The following is a 13,848-nucleotide window of genomic DNA, read 5'->3' as shown; positions in this document are numbered from 1 at the left end:
ACATAAAATCCATGACAATTAATAGTAGAGTTGATAAGATTAAGGTATATGCTTGCAATATGTCAGGAGGGTGTTGTGGCCCAACACGCAGAATCAAGTCAACTAGAAAAACGTATTACCGGGCCTTAGGATGGTCGGACTTAAAGTAGAAAGAATAGTCAGAAACAAGCCGAAGTCAGGGACACAGACAGGAGCATAAATGAGAAGACCAAAGCCAAAGGGTCAGGGATACCAGAAATACGGATAATCAGAATAAGCCAAGATCGAAAAACAGGAATAATAATCCCAAACGTGCTCTCGGAAGTGGAAACCATGACAGTCACCAGACTCCAGAACGTGCATGTGCGCTCTTTGCGTGACCTCTAACTCTGCTGGAGGCAGGGATATATCTTGTGCTGCTTTTACAGTGGCCGGCGTCCATAGTAACGCCAGGCTCGCTGGGGGTGGACGCGCCGGCGGATCTGCCCGCAACCGCCGCAACTTAGGTAAGTTTTGTTTTTTGGTTAAGTGACCGCACCGATCGGGTGCGGTCTCTTGGTGTCACGGACCGGGAGCCGTGACACAATATCAGTAACATAGAATAACATACCCTCTTGAACATGTCAACCTCTCAGTCGTAATAAGATGGAGCAGGGTCTCTGTCTCCAAAATCTCTCCTCTGTGTCTAATATTAAAAAGTATACATAATTTATACCTTAATTTTCAATTGGGTCATGTTAGGACCTACCTTAACTTGGCAAGGATAAAAGGCCATAACTTGGTGATTTCACATGATCTATATTTAGACTAAAACTTACAGGTACACATGACGTGGGAAATTCCCTGCCTTGGGGAATTCCACTAACCTAAGACAAGATGGCGTCCTAAAGTCTGAACGCCATATTTACTGAATATGGGTAAGACATTTATCAAAGAAACATTGTATGAAAAACATTTTCCATTTCTAACAAATTGTCAGTTTTCAGAATCTTTTAACAACAAAGTACACATTTTAAGAAATACAACTTTTCCCTTCAGATTATAGGCATTGCATTGCATTAAGACAGGGATTTCAAATCTGGAGGGAAAATAAGACAGGCAAACACTGAAAAAGTTTTAGAACCTCCCCAAATCTCTTTCGGCACTATATAGTGCCTTCAACCCCAAGGCTCCCCAGTTCTTTTGAGGTTGTCAGGCTTACCCCTGTCTTAGCAGAAGCAAGGTGAGGAAGCTGCAGCTCGGGTTCTTTTCAGGATGGCCTGCAGGTGTACTCGCTTCAGGCTCTGGACTTGTTGGACGCACGCCAGGCGCCTGCGTTCCAACGATATTTCTAACCTCCGCCAATATCGAGCCGGGTAAGGCGAAGGTGCACACTGACTGGGAGGTCTTGGCGGTGGAACGCACGTACAGGTTATGCTGGGTTCCATGGTGGAATCATGTGAAATGCGATTTCAGAACTCAGGTGTCAAAATTTATATATATATATATATATATATATATATATATATATATATTTAGTTTTTTATGAATGCAACTAACTGTTTGCCAGGTGCACTCAGAATCTCTTGCAAGTGTGTTCTCACCTGACCCCCAGCACACTTTGATGCCATTAAGGTAAGACTTTTTTTTGCTTTTATCTTATATGCTTTCAGCCTGATTATATATATATATATATATATATATATATATATATATATTTTTTTTTTTTAACTAGAAAACATTCTCTCGTTAAAGATACATTTTACTTTTCTCTCTTGTTTTCTCTTCAGTATGTCTAACCCTGAGACTGCGAAGAGATCTTCAGAGAAAGGAAAATGCTCTACAAAATCAAAGCAGTTAAGCTTGTCTTCTTGTTCCCAACCCATGCCAGATGTTACAGTTACAAATTAACGATTGTGCTAATTGTTATAAGGAAGCTTTGGACGAATCTAACAAATCAGAGATGTCCCTTTTCCTAAGCTGGTTCCAACTAAACTTACAGCAGACGTTTGACATGCAGTCTGCAGCTTTTTCAGTCTGCACAGGCCTCTGTTTCCCATTATACAGCAGTAAAAGCTCATGCTAAGAAAATACATAGTCAGGGCCGTACCTGGAGCATTTGGCACCCGGGGCGGATCCTATATTTGGCACACCCCCCACCCCCTCCCCTTAAAAAAAATAAAAAATTGCGGCTGTTTTTTTTACAATGTCTTTAGCACTGATCAGTGTTTTTTTTTTTTTTTTTTTAAATTCTTTATTTTTGTTGTGCACAAAATTAACAAGTAGCCTTGGTGCGCCACAACAGCGACATCAGGGTAAGTTAGCAGTCATTTGTATTACATGTTGTGGCATTCGTTGAACAGGCACATTTTAAAGGATAAGTTTGAACAAAGATTAACATTTTAGTTTTCAATGAAGGAAAATTATCAATTTTCTTAGATTTTATGTTATAAAGTAGTTTCCACAACGATTAAACCAACGTGTCTATTGTAAGGTAAGGCAGGATCATATTAACTGATTGATGTATTGAGGTGCTAGTGTCACCTGCTTAATCAACTAAGGCATACCATATTTGTGTGATTTAAAAATATAAAGGAAAATCACTAAGCATAACATTGCTATCATATCTAGATTCTCCATTACGTATAGTCTATTCTTGTTTGTGTGCACTATCCCTGCTTGTTTCAAGACGGTTCATTAAAAGTTTATTTAGTGAGTGAATAACAAAATGGTTCTGAGCGGCTTGTCAGAGTATTTTAATAGTGTATTAATGTCTGTAGAGTGACACTGCGCATCGTGAGACATTAAACACTGTGTGTTTAATATACTGTGTATATAGGTATCAACGACAGGTTAACAGGCTGGTTTACCAACGCTAATTTTTATCCTCAGCTTATGTGTAGCATTTAACTTGCCCTTAGTCTAGCATGCTAAACGGATTAACTGATTGAGGCATTGTACATGAGGAGGCTTATGGGCTATGAGCCTAGCAGAGATCACATATATATGTAACTTAAAGAAAAACATAACTGTAATATTGTAACACGTTTGGTATGATTCAGGTTTTATATATGAGGTACCAACAGAGTAGTATGTTTGGCTTGGAAATATAATTTGAGAGTAATGCTAGACAGTGTGGGTATTTGGTTATTGCATGCTAGGGGTAACAGGCTAGTCAGTTCAATAGGGCGCAAGGTTTCTGTAAGAAATAATAATGCAATAGTGGTAGACATAACCAATAACGTTTGGTGTGATGCCATTCATAGGTAGAGGTGCAGGGAACTATGCATTGAACACATGCTAGGGGCATCGGCAACATACATTAAAAAGGTGGTGTCAGTGGCAATGTCCTCAAACGAGACAGCCGGTAGAGATATCACCATATATGTCTACTCGATTTTACATCCCGGGTTAACCTATACCTTCCGGGCAGGCAGCACAGTCCAGTACCATAGTGATCCGGATGCATGGGGCCTTGGGGTCGCGGACCATGGATGTTGCAGGGACTCCGCCTTTGCCTCCCGGTCCTGTGCGAGTGCCTTGGGCGGTGGGGATGTATGCTTTGTGGTGTGACCGTTTCTTTGCTCCCCATGCTGTTTGGCGAGTATGAGACTCTGTGTGTCCCCTTGATGAAGTGATATGGCCAGTGGTGTATACTTTTTTTGTGCTGCCCTAAGCAGGACAAAACTCAGACGCCCCTCCCATCCCCCACCCCCGCGCCACGCACACTCAGCCCTTCCCTCCGCCCCTCATTCTAAATACACACACACACACACACTCACTGACAGAAACACACACACACACACTAACAGACACACACACTCACTAACAGACACACAGTCAGACAGTCAGACACACACTAGCAGACAGACACACACTAGCAGACACACACACACTAACAGAAACACACTAACACACACACACTAACAGACATACACACACACTAACAGACATACACACTCACTAACAGACATACACACACTAACAGACATACACACACTAACAGACATACACACCACACACACTCACTCATACTAACAAATTTTTTTTAAACCCCCCCCTCCCCCAGCCTCCTTACCATTGGGAATGCTGGGAGGAGGTTCTCTTTCTCACTGGTGGTCCAGTGGCTGCTGGGCGGGCGGGCGGCTGGCGAGGGAGCTGAGCAGACCGCTCAGAGGAAGTGCTCCCTCGCCAGCCGCCCGCCAGCCCAGCAGCCTGCACGCCCGCCCAGCATGTCAGTTAGCTGCAAGGCTAACAAGGCATTTGCCCATGGCATTTGGGGGCGGCGTTTTTTGCCGCCCCCTGGAAAATGCCGCCCAAGGCAAATGCCTTGTTTGCCTCGCGGCTAAAACGTCCCTGGATGTATGCAGTGTAGCAGTAGGTCCAGGAGTACAGGCAGACCAATATGTGAGGTATCAGTGTAACAGAATGATTCCTTGTATTGACAGGCACTATGGAGCAGTGTGAGTCTTATAGTGTGTCTGGTACAGATTTGTTACTGTAAAAACGCTGTAGATACTAACATAATGGACTAGAACAAGATACAAAATGGACACTGTGAACCTCGCAAGATTCAAGATGGCCACCGTGAGCGAGGACGCAGCAGGAACAACTCCTGCAGGCCCGAAGTGGAGAGAGCGCTGCGAGCACAGCGCGGTCTGCCACAACGCAAGGCAAAGCAAATGCAAGGAAAAATACAGGGATTAATATCCAGAGGCGTAATGACAAATTAAAGCAAGCTAATACAGGGAAAATACTGTGAATAATATATAGATGCCTAATGGCAAACTAAAGCAAGCAAATAAAGGGAGTAAAATCCTGAGGCTTAATGACAAACTAAAGCAAGCAAATACAGGGGAAACTACATGGAGTTTTATCCAGAGGCCCAATAGCCAATTAAAGTTACAGAAACTGGACAGGGCATTAAGGCTAGGCAAAACAGTGGGGAATGGGGATGACAGCTGGAAGGGCAGCCTAGAGTATAGGAGTCTGTAAGGAAACCACGTCTAGCCAAACCTCTTTCGGTAGTTTCCTCCCGAAGCGCCAGAGGCTACTATAGATAGACCTCCGTTCGGTAGTCCCAAGGAACGAAATCCATACGAAATACAAATAGCTTCACAAGATAATTGTAGATTATGCTAGCTTTAGTGTACCTATAATCTTAATTTTATTAATGACAGGAGGCGAGTATTTGCTTAAGTCTCTCTTTACTAGAACTCCACAGCAGCACAGAAAACAACCAATCAGAAAAAAGTTAGGTACTATAAAACTCCCCTCCCCATGCATCATTTCCTCTTTCAAGCTGCGACAAAACAGAATAAAAGGCAGAGAACATCATGGGGAAGAAACTAAGTCCTAGATACGATGAATATAACGATGTCCACCATCCAAGTGTAACCGTCAAACTAGATAGTGTAGATGGACTGTAAACTGAAACGAGAGAAAAACAGAATCGAACAGGTTGATTATCCAATGAAATGTACTCTGAATAAACATGTAGGTACCCAATGTAGCAACCAAATTAACCTAATATGTAAATATCCCAACCCTATTTATGGAAAAAAACACAGACATAAGGAACAAGCGACAGGTAGCAGAGACAACAAACAGAGTTGCATACTTACCTGATAATCTAAACTATAACATTAAACAAGGGAGGGACAAGAATGGGTGGGAAATACTCGCCTCCTGTCATTAATAAAATTAAGATTATAGGTACACTAAAGCTAGCATAATCTACAATTTTATAACATGACAGGAGGCTTCGTATTTGCTGTTTCAACGCTCAGTTCACCAATCCAACGCTTTTTGTGTCGCTGGTATTTATTCCAGGAAATATAAGAGTAATCCTAATTGGGCATTCTAAATACGATAAAGGACAGTCGACAGGTCAAAGAAGATGCCAACCGACGAAGTATCTCAAAAACGGAAAAAAGCACCCTCCGTCGGTAAATCCATTGTACGTGGTGTAGCAACCTGTTTCCTAGAAGTCGGTCCATGAGCTGGCAAGCTGACCTATTAGCCACATTCCTGTAGTTGTATAACTTCAAAATCCGATCTAGGACTTAGGGTCGCGAGAAGAAAACTGACAACAAGTCTCAACTCATGACCCGTAAGGCGGCTCCTCCGATCGTGCCAGGGCCATTCGGCGATGCGGCCTTGCAGGGAGATCTCCAATCTCAAGGAATGCACCGAAGACCACCACCAAAATCGCAATAGAAACCGAGGAGGATCTTTCGTACCTTCCTGTCCTACCCGGTGGGATGTCTCATCCGAGCATAAATTCATAACGCACACAATGAGAGTGTGTCCAAACCAGCCGTATACTAAGTGATCCCAATATTCCAAACGGACTGTGTAAACGGCGGACGCCGTAGAGAAAAGGCTCCAAAAGACGTCCATTCAGGGTTCCGAACTGAACTTGAGTGGAGGAACGGTGGTCGACTATTCTGGGAATAGGGAATCCCAGAAATCTTCAAAGGAATGGGAAGTGCAAACAGGAACGCAGATTTCCATCCAGAAATGCCCTCGTCCAAGAGTGAAAGATGTCTGTGTAGGAGTCGGGGTATACCAGGTATCACCATAAGGTCTCGTAGGTCTCCTCGACGATAGTTGAAAAGTAGGGTAGCGCGAATCCAACAAAACGGCTCCCGTGAGGAATAACTAGAGTATAGACGGAGGGTCCTCCATCTCCGAACCCTGATCACCAGGTATGCGTTTCGAGGAGACGGGGCAGTCCTGCCATCTTATCCCAAGATCTGATGACCGGGGAGGTCAAGACAAACCGGGGTTTCCGGTCTTACCATGTGAACCATACGTACGGTTTCTACCTTCAGAGCGGGTAATAGGCCCTCCTTAATCGTGTTACCCGAGCAAGGCAGAGCCCGTTTGCTCCATGAAGGTCCCCGTATCTCCTGCCACATAAATATGGGAGAAACTGTCTGAGCAGTTGTTCACAATGATCTGGATATCCAAAAACAGAAAGCAATCCTCTGCTTTTTATGGTGCAGAATATACCCAAACCTGCACTCACATAATACCTGAGTTCCATCCGATAGCCGTACCATCTCCAGGAATGTGTATAAATAAGTGGGAGTCACCCCTTGTTATACCTCTGTGAGAATATCCCTCCATCACCGGAGATAGACTAGAGGGATCCAGTCTAAATATGGATATCTTGCATCGAGTGTATGAGAGAGCCGCGCTCTCTACTAATGTGATCAAATATCGTGCTAACGTCCGGCTGATAGCCTGAGCGGGCCGCACCCGTAAATAACCAAACAGTAGAGTCTGCATCCGTGACCGTTCCTCTCTATGAGAATGCTTCCTCCACACATGACCCCTGTATCCAGCTCAGTCTCTGGCTGAGGTTGAGGGAGGGCTGCGCCCTCTAATAACAAATCAGTGTCCGGTTACGTATCTGAGAGGGGTTCGCTCTCTGTTCCAGAAGATAAAATATTCTCGGATCGAAGTGATGGAGGGCCGCACCCTCCTGTGATCCAAGCTAGAGTCCCTAGAGACTCAGGGTGACCAACTATAGGGTACACCAAATACGAGTATCAGCAAGGCTGAGGGTAATCTACGGGAAAACGATGGAAAACTATCAACTGACCGTCCAGATCCCGTGCGCGCGCGGGGTCCAGGCGGACCGTTGGTAGTCTGAGGAAAGCTGGAGACGTTCTCCGCAATCCACGAGCACCCGGGAGGTCGGAGGAGGTCAAGTCAGGCCTCTCGACGACCCGAGCGAAAGGAAAAGGAAGTCACGAAAACGAAAAAGACAACAATAACGTAGATACGAGTAAAAACGCAAATTCTATCTCAGCTAGAAGGCAAATAGCAGGCCGGAAGGCAAGACAAGTAAGCCCCACTGAACAGGGCCAGGAGCTAACCTTACGCAGGAATAACTACCGATAGCTATATGGATACCGGGAGGCAGATACGGAGTTAGTTGATAAAGACAAGGAAAACACCGCGTTCTCCTGTAGGTGTCTGAGTACCGGTCCTTGCCTGTGCAAAGTTCTCCTTGGAGATGTGCCGTCGCCGGTCTGGTGCAAACCGCGGATGTGTGTCCGGGGTCTTCATAGGAAAACTTGCCCTTCAGGTCTGAGGTTTAGGGCCTTCACCCTACCTACCATATCCAGATGGCCGTATATTAGTGTCCTCTCGGATAGTATGGCAATGGTGCTTGTCCGGACACCTGCCTATTTCCATGTCACTGGTGGGCACTGGCTTCTCCTCAGTGATATTCCCCCAGGCCTGAGGCCAAAAGGGGTTCGGCACCAATAGAGCAGGCCCAGCAGGCCAAACTAATGGACACAGAATAGCTGGCCAAGCAAATAGGCACCGACATAGTAGGCCATTCAAATAGGCACCGACATAGGAGGCCAATAAAAGGGGCACCGACATAGCAGGCCGTTCTTATGGGCACAGACATAGCAGGCCGTTCTTATGGGCACAGACATAGCAGGCCATTCTTATGGGCACAGACATAGCAGGCCATTCTTATGGGCACAGACATAGCAGGCCATTCTTATGGGCACAGACATAGCAGGCCATTCTTATGGGCACAGACATAGCAGGCCATTCTTATGGGCACAGACATAGCAGGCCATTCTTATGGGCACAGACATAGCAGGCCGTTCTTATGGGCACAGACATAGCAGGCCGTTCTTAAGGGCACAGACATAGCAGGCCGTTCTTATGGGCACAGACATAGCAGGCCGTTCATATGGGCACAGACATAGCAGGCCATTCTTATAGGCACAGACATAGCAGGCCGTTCATATGGGCACAGACCAAGCAGGCCAAACAATGGGGCACAGACATAGCAGGCCAATCCTGGGTTGTATATTATATCATATGAGTATCTGTTATTTATATAGCGCTACCCAAATCCACAGCGCTTTACCATGGGTCTTGGAAGAGTAATGGGGACCTCTGAGCTAGGGTAGAGTTCCCCAAAATTTTGTAGATCCTCAGAGCACCCTGACATAGGGTCCCCAGACGTCAACCCTTTTAGACAGCGTAATGCCGTGAGAATAAACTTGAACCGGGACTGGCGGTCCCTGAATGCCCAGCAGGCAAATAGCGGTATCCCAGTTGTATTGGTATAAGCGGAAGTAGTTTCAGTGATTACCCCGTCCACGAAAGTAAGCTACATTGAGCGATACTCTCCTTAAACTGTGAATAGGAATGCATCTGCACACACAGATCTGTTTGATGTTTCCATCATTAATATAGATACCATCATCATATCTGAAAATATTGTATAGTATCCGTCTGTAATTCACAGCAATCCGTGATCTACACTGTCAGCGTGATAAACAGTCAGTAAAACTCCCAGGAAACTGTGATATACATCAGCAAACACACAGCAAACCGTGATATACACAGTCATGAAAACACACAGTAATCTGTGATATAACTGTCAGTAAAACACCCAGCAATCCGTGATATACACTGGCAGCAAAAACGCACAGCAATCTGTTTGCCATAATAGGGTCTGGTGTACCATGCGAAAAGGGGGTCAGACGAAGGCCCCTGATACAGTAGATATGGTGTATGCAGGGTACAGGTTCCCACTGGAAGTAAGTGTATGAAGTAAGGAGCCAGTGGTAAAATAAGGTCTGTGTCACAGACAGAGCATTATATGGATACTGTCTATAGGCTGTACTACAATCCAGAAAAAGATATCATATATACACATATCTCAACATCCATACACACACACATATCTACATATATATACAAATACATACACCCACACATACATACACCTGGATATAGAAGAACTCATGGTAAAGGTCAAATAATGTCCCATGTAGAAGGTGTCAGTTCAAAGCTGTATTAGGTCCCCCAAAGCAAAAACTGACGTGCAGCGGTAAAGACGCTGAGCTGGTGGAGGCAGACCTCCAACAAGTAATGCACCGACGGGGGAGGGGCTGCGAGCGTTCGCACTCCCTCCCGGTCGGACTCTCCCCCACCCGGTCGGACACACGCGGTCCGCGGGCGGAGGCGGCCGCGGCCACGTGGGGAAGAAGATCCGCCCGCTGGGTACTCGTGTTGCGTACGCGAGTGCCCCCGCGACCGGAAAACCACATGGGACCGCCGGAGATGAAACTGCGCGGTCCCGGAGCTCGGGGTCGAAGGAGGCAGGAGTAGTCAGCCTCCTGAAGCCCCCGAGCGGCACGCACAGCGCCAGGCAAGGGCACATAACCGAGAAAAGCAGGCATACAAAGAAAAGTGAAACGGACAGGGGGTTGGGCACAAGTCTAAGGAAAAGACAGCAAGGACCCCAAAGCCCCCACAAACATACACAAATAAGGGAAAATACAGTGAAAGCCTGAAGTACAGGCATTAAGAAAAACCCCACAAAGATATATAACAGTATATTGGAGTAAAAACCCACACAGATATATAACAGTATATTGGAGTAAAAACCCACACAGATATATAACAGTATAATGGAGTAAAAACCCACACAGATATATAACAGTATATTGGAGTAAAAACCCACACAGATATATAACAGTATATTGGGATAAAAACCCCACAAAGATATATACCAGTATATTGGAATAAAATCCCACAAAGATATATAACAGAATAGAAAAGAATACATCTAACAAGGGCAAAATAAATAACTGGACATAGATTAAATCCCACAAGGGCAATCTAAAATATAGAAAATAAAATACTGAAAATAAGAACAAAACCCAAAGCCACCCACTATAAGCAGGAGGCAGAGGTACTCTGACCTGTACTGATGCGGAGCAGCAAAGAAAGAGGAAATGATGCATGGGGAGGGGAGTTTTATAGTACCTAACTTTTTTCTGATTGGTTGTTTTCTGTGCTGCTGTGGAGTTCTAGTAAAGAGAGACTTAAGCAAATACGAAGCCTCCTGTCATGTTATAAAATTCCCTTAGTAAAGCATACGAATTCCAAATAACAGTCAGAGTCCAGGATCAGGATACAAGTAGAACTAAGCTTTATTCACATACAGGGCTTTTTATGCAGGTCCCCATGCAAGGGGACATCCCACAGTGAGGAGTAACATTTATCCAATCCTGTACAGTAAAAATATAAAACACACCCAACATAAACATATAGTTCCCTCCCCTAGCCCTGGAGATAATCAGGTCTGATACAGTAACAACCTAATTATCTCCAGGCTGAAAAATCACTGTTTTCCCCAATTTCTGGAACACCCCTTTATACATGGGGTATCCCCACAATTCCTATGTCCCCTGATAGCCCCGATCTGGGTGACCAACATATTTAAATTTCACCCAGATCGGTTCAGGGTTTCGCAAAAACCATGGAAGTCCTTTGTGACCGGTTCACCGTGGGTGGGCTGCACAAAATAGTTCCATAGGTCCGTGGGGTTTTGCCGGTCACTTTAGAAAAAGGAGAAAAACTAATATAAATACTAACCGAATCCCCCTGGCTCTTAGCAGCGATTGTTCCCCTCATTCGTATACACAAATGTACCGAAGAGCGCTCTTCTAGCTAGTCGGTACATATAGTTCCAGCGTTCGTACGTTTGGGACCGGTGTTCGGGAAGTCGAGTGTCCAATTTTAGTTCCAGACACTCGACGACCAAGTCCCGCTGCCTTTGTTTGACTGAAAAAAGATGGCCGCGGTTTTCTCTGCCACGTGGCGTTCGGCAGTACGAACGCCGGCCGCACACTTAGAGGGTGAAAGTGTATACGATAAAACTATTTTTCTTATTTTGTTTAGTTTTATTTTTTAGATTGGTTATCTATAACATTGTTTGCTCCTGATACAGGTACTCCTCACTTAACCACGTACTTGCTTATCAACTGCTCAGACATACGTCCAGCTCTCTAGCGCTGGCAATCCCCTGAGTCTCTGGAAAAATCCCCTCACTAGATTGCTGGTTTTGTTCAAGAAAGTCCCCCAAACATAGACGTGCCCTCTGAGACTTGGTTGTCCCGCCAGTTTGAGGGATCCTCACTTACGAGCCAACAGTGTTAATTTTGTCGACTAACAATTTTAGTCAAATTTTAGTCGACAAAAATTACTGAGTTCAGTCGACTAAAACAATAAGACTAAAAGTAAAATGTAATTTTAGTCAAAACACTATGACTAAAACTAAATAGAAATTTGGCGCCAAAATGCACAGGGGGGCTGTGGTATGGGCAAAAGAGGGTTTAACTAAACCCATTAGATTTTAGTTGTGTTGACTAAAATCCACTGGAGATTTAGTCAACTAAAATTCACTGGAGAATTATTTGACTAAAACTAGACTAAAACTAAGACAATTCAGATTACTTAAATACGTCTAAAACTAAAATGGCTTCTTAGTCAAAAGAATATGACTAAAACTAAATTGAAATTTGCTGCCATAATTAACACTACCAACCAATTAGTTTAATAATCTAGTTGTAGGAACGGAACTCAGTCGGTAAGTGAGGAGTGCCTGTACTTTACAAACTTTTGCTAGAGGCAATATTTTCCTTTTTTTTCTTAACAATTGCGGCCACGTCATTTTTTAACTTGCAGATACAGCATTCAAGTTGCTGCCAAAAATCCTTAAACATCTGTGATTGTTTTTCAGTAAAAAGCCGTAGCATGTAAATGTTCTCTTCCTCCTGCAAAGATACAGTGAAATTCAATTAGAAGTATTCATTAAGGCAAACAAATACCTTCATGAGAGAAAGGTGTGAAAGTGATGCAACAAGCTGATATATTTATAAATATGGCTTTGTAAAAATGACATATAGCACAACCTGAAAAAAGGAATCGGGTCAATAAGCAGCAATAGTTCACCAAAATGCCATTTTGTTATTTAAAGGGAAAATGTCCGGTTGCATAAAGGGGCCATTCATACTGCAGAATCTGGACACTGTTCATGTTATTTTGTAATTCAGCCTCCTGGGGTGGGGGTAGGGGGGGGGGAAGGGGGATTGGGAATCACTCGGGTCCCCGGCAGTGTAGGGGGGTATTACACGATGCCTCGATATCGAGACATTGTGTAATACCATAAGATCACTTCCAGCCCTCAAAATAGCCGCGGACGTACCAGGTATTAGTGAGCTTGTATGTGTCAGTGAGCTATCTGTAGTGAGCTGTGTGATCTTGTGTGTAGTAAGCGGTTTGTATCGAGCTGGTGTGTGTTCAGTGAGCTTTCTGTAGTGAGCTGTGTGTAGTGAGCCATGAGCTTTACTTTGTGAGCTTATGTGTGTGTTAGTGAGCTGCCTGTCGTGAGCTGTGTGATCCTGTGTGTGTCAGTGAGCTTTCTGTAGTGAGCTGTGTTTAGTGAACTTTGTGATCTTGTGTGTGTACCCATACGCTTCTGTGTATTTAACTGTATGATGTGAATTTGTTGTGTATGTGAGCTTTCTGTAGTGAAATGTGTTTAGTGAGCTTGTCTTTGTACTTGTGCAGGCCTCTGTCTGAGTCTTGGCTCAAGCAGGTCATCTATGCCGGTCAGAGGCGGCTCTAGACTTTGTGAGCCCTTAAGTGAAATTCAAGCCTAGGCCGGGGCTACCATAAGGTGGCCCAGGTGGCTGCCTTAGGGCGCACCGGCCCTCGTGGCGCAATGTCAAGCTGTCCTGCAGAAGGGAAGCGCACTGCGCTCCCCTCCAGTTGGTTACTACATTTAGCATGGCCGAGGCTGGGCTGCAAGACAGGACTCCACAGAGCTAGACAGCATGCACCCCAGGGACCACGTTGAACAGATGTAAGTATTTAACTGTGAATGTCTCTGTATGTATGTCTCCATATGTATGTATGTCTCTGTATGAATGTTTGTAAGTCTCTGTCTGTATGTATGTCTGTATGCCTGCATGTGTGTATGGCTCTGCCTATATGTCGCTATTATGTCTGTGTTTGTATGACAGTGTACCTGTATGACTTTGATTGTGT

General features: G+C 44.6%; 2 protein-coding genes across 2 annotated transcripts in view; both read right to left on the bottom strand.

Annotated features, from left to right (window-relative positions):
- Positions 1–9,761: 9,761 nt before the first annotated feature.
- CAPN9 (calpain 9) overlaps positions 9,762–13,848 on the bottom strand; it is a 200,947-nt gene continuing 196,860 nt past the window's right edge. Inside the window, exon 21 of the mRNA XM_063443195.1 lies at positions 9,762–9,772. The gene's annotated coding sequence lies outside the window, so the exon portion shown is untranslated. The remainder of the gene's footprint in view (positions 9,773–13,848) is intronic.
- Positions 12,408–13,848, bottom strand: part of LOC134586269 (kinesin-like protein KIF28) — a 117,787-nt gene continuing 116,346 nt past the window's right edge. The window contains exon 23 of the mRNA XM_063441756.1: positions 12,408–12,572. Coding sequence (XP_063297826.1) covers positions 12,408–12,572 — 165 coding nt within the window. The remainder of the gene's footprint in view (positions 12,573–13,848) is intronic.

The sequence above is a fragment of the Pelobates fuscus genome, chromosome 2 (genome assembly GCF_036172605.1).
Source record: "Pelobates fuscus isolate aPelFus1 chromosome 2, aPelFus1.pri, whole genome shotgun sequence".
NCBI classification, from domain to species: Eukaryota; Metazoa; Chordata; class Amphibia; order Anura; family Pelobatidae; genus Pelobates; species Pelobates fuscus.
The sequence above is the reverse complement of the archived record's forward strand: the minus strand, read 5'-3'. Positions and strand labels throughout refer to the sequence as shown.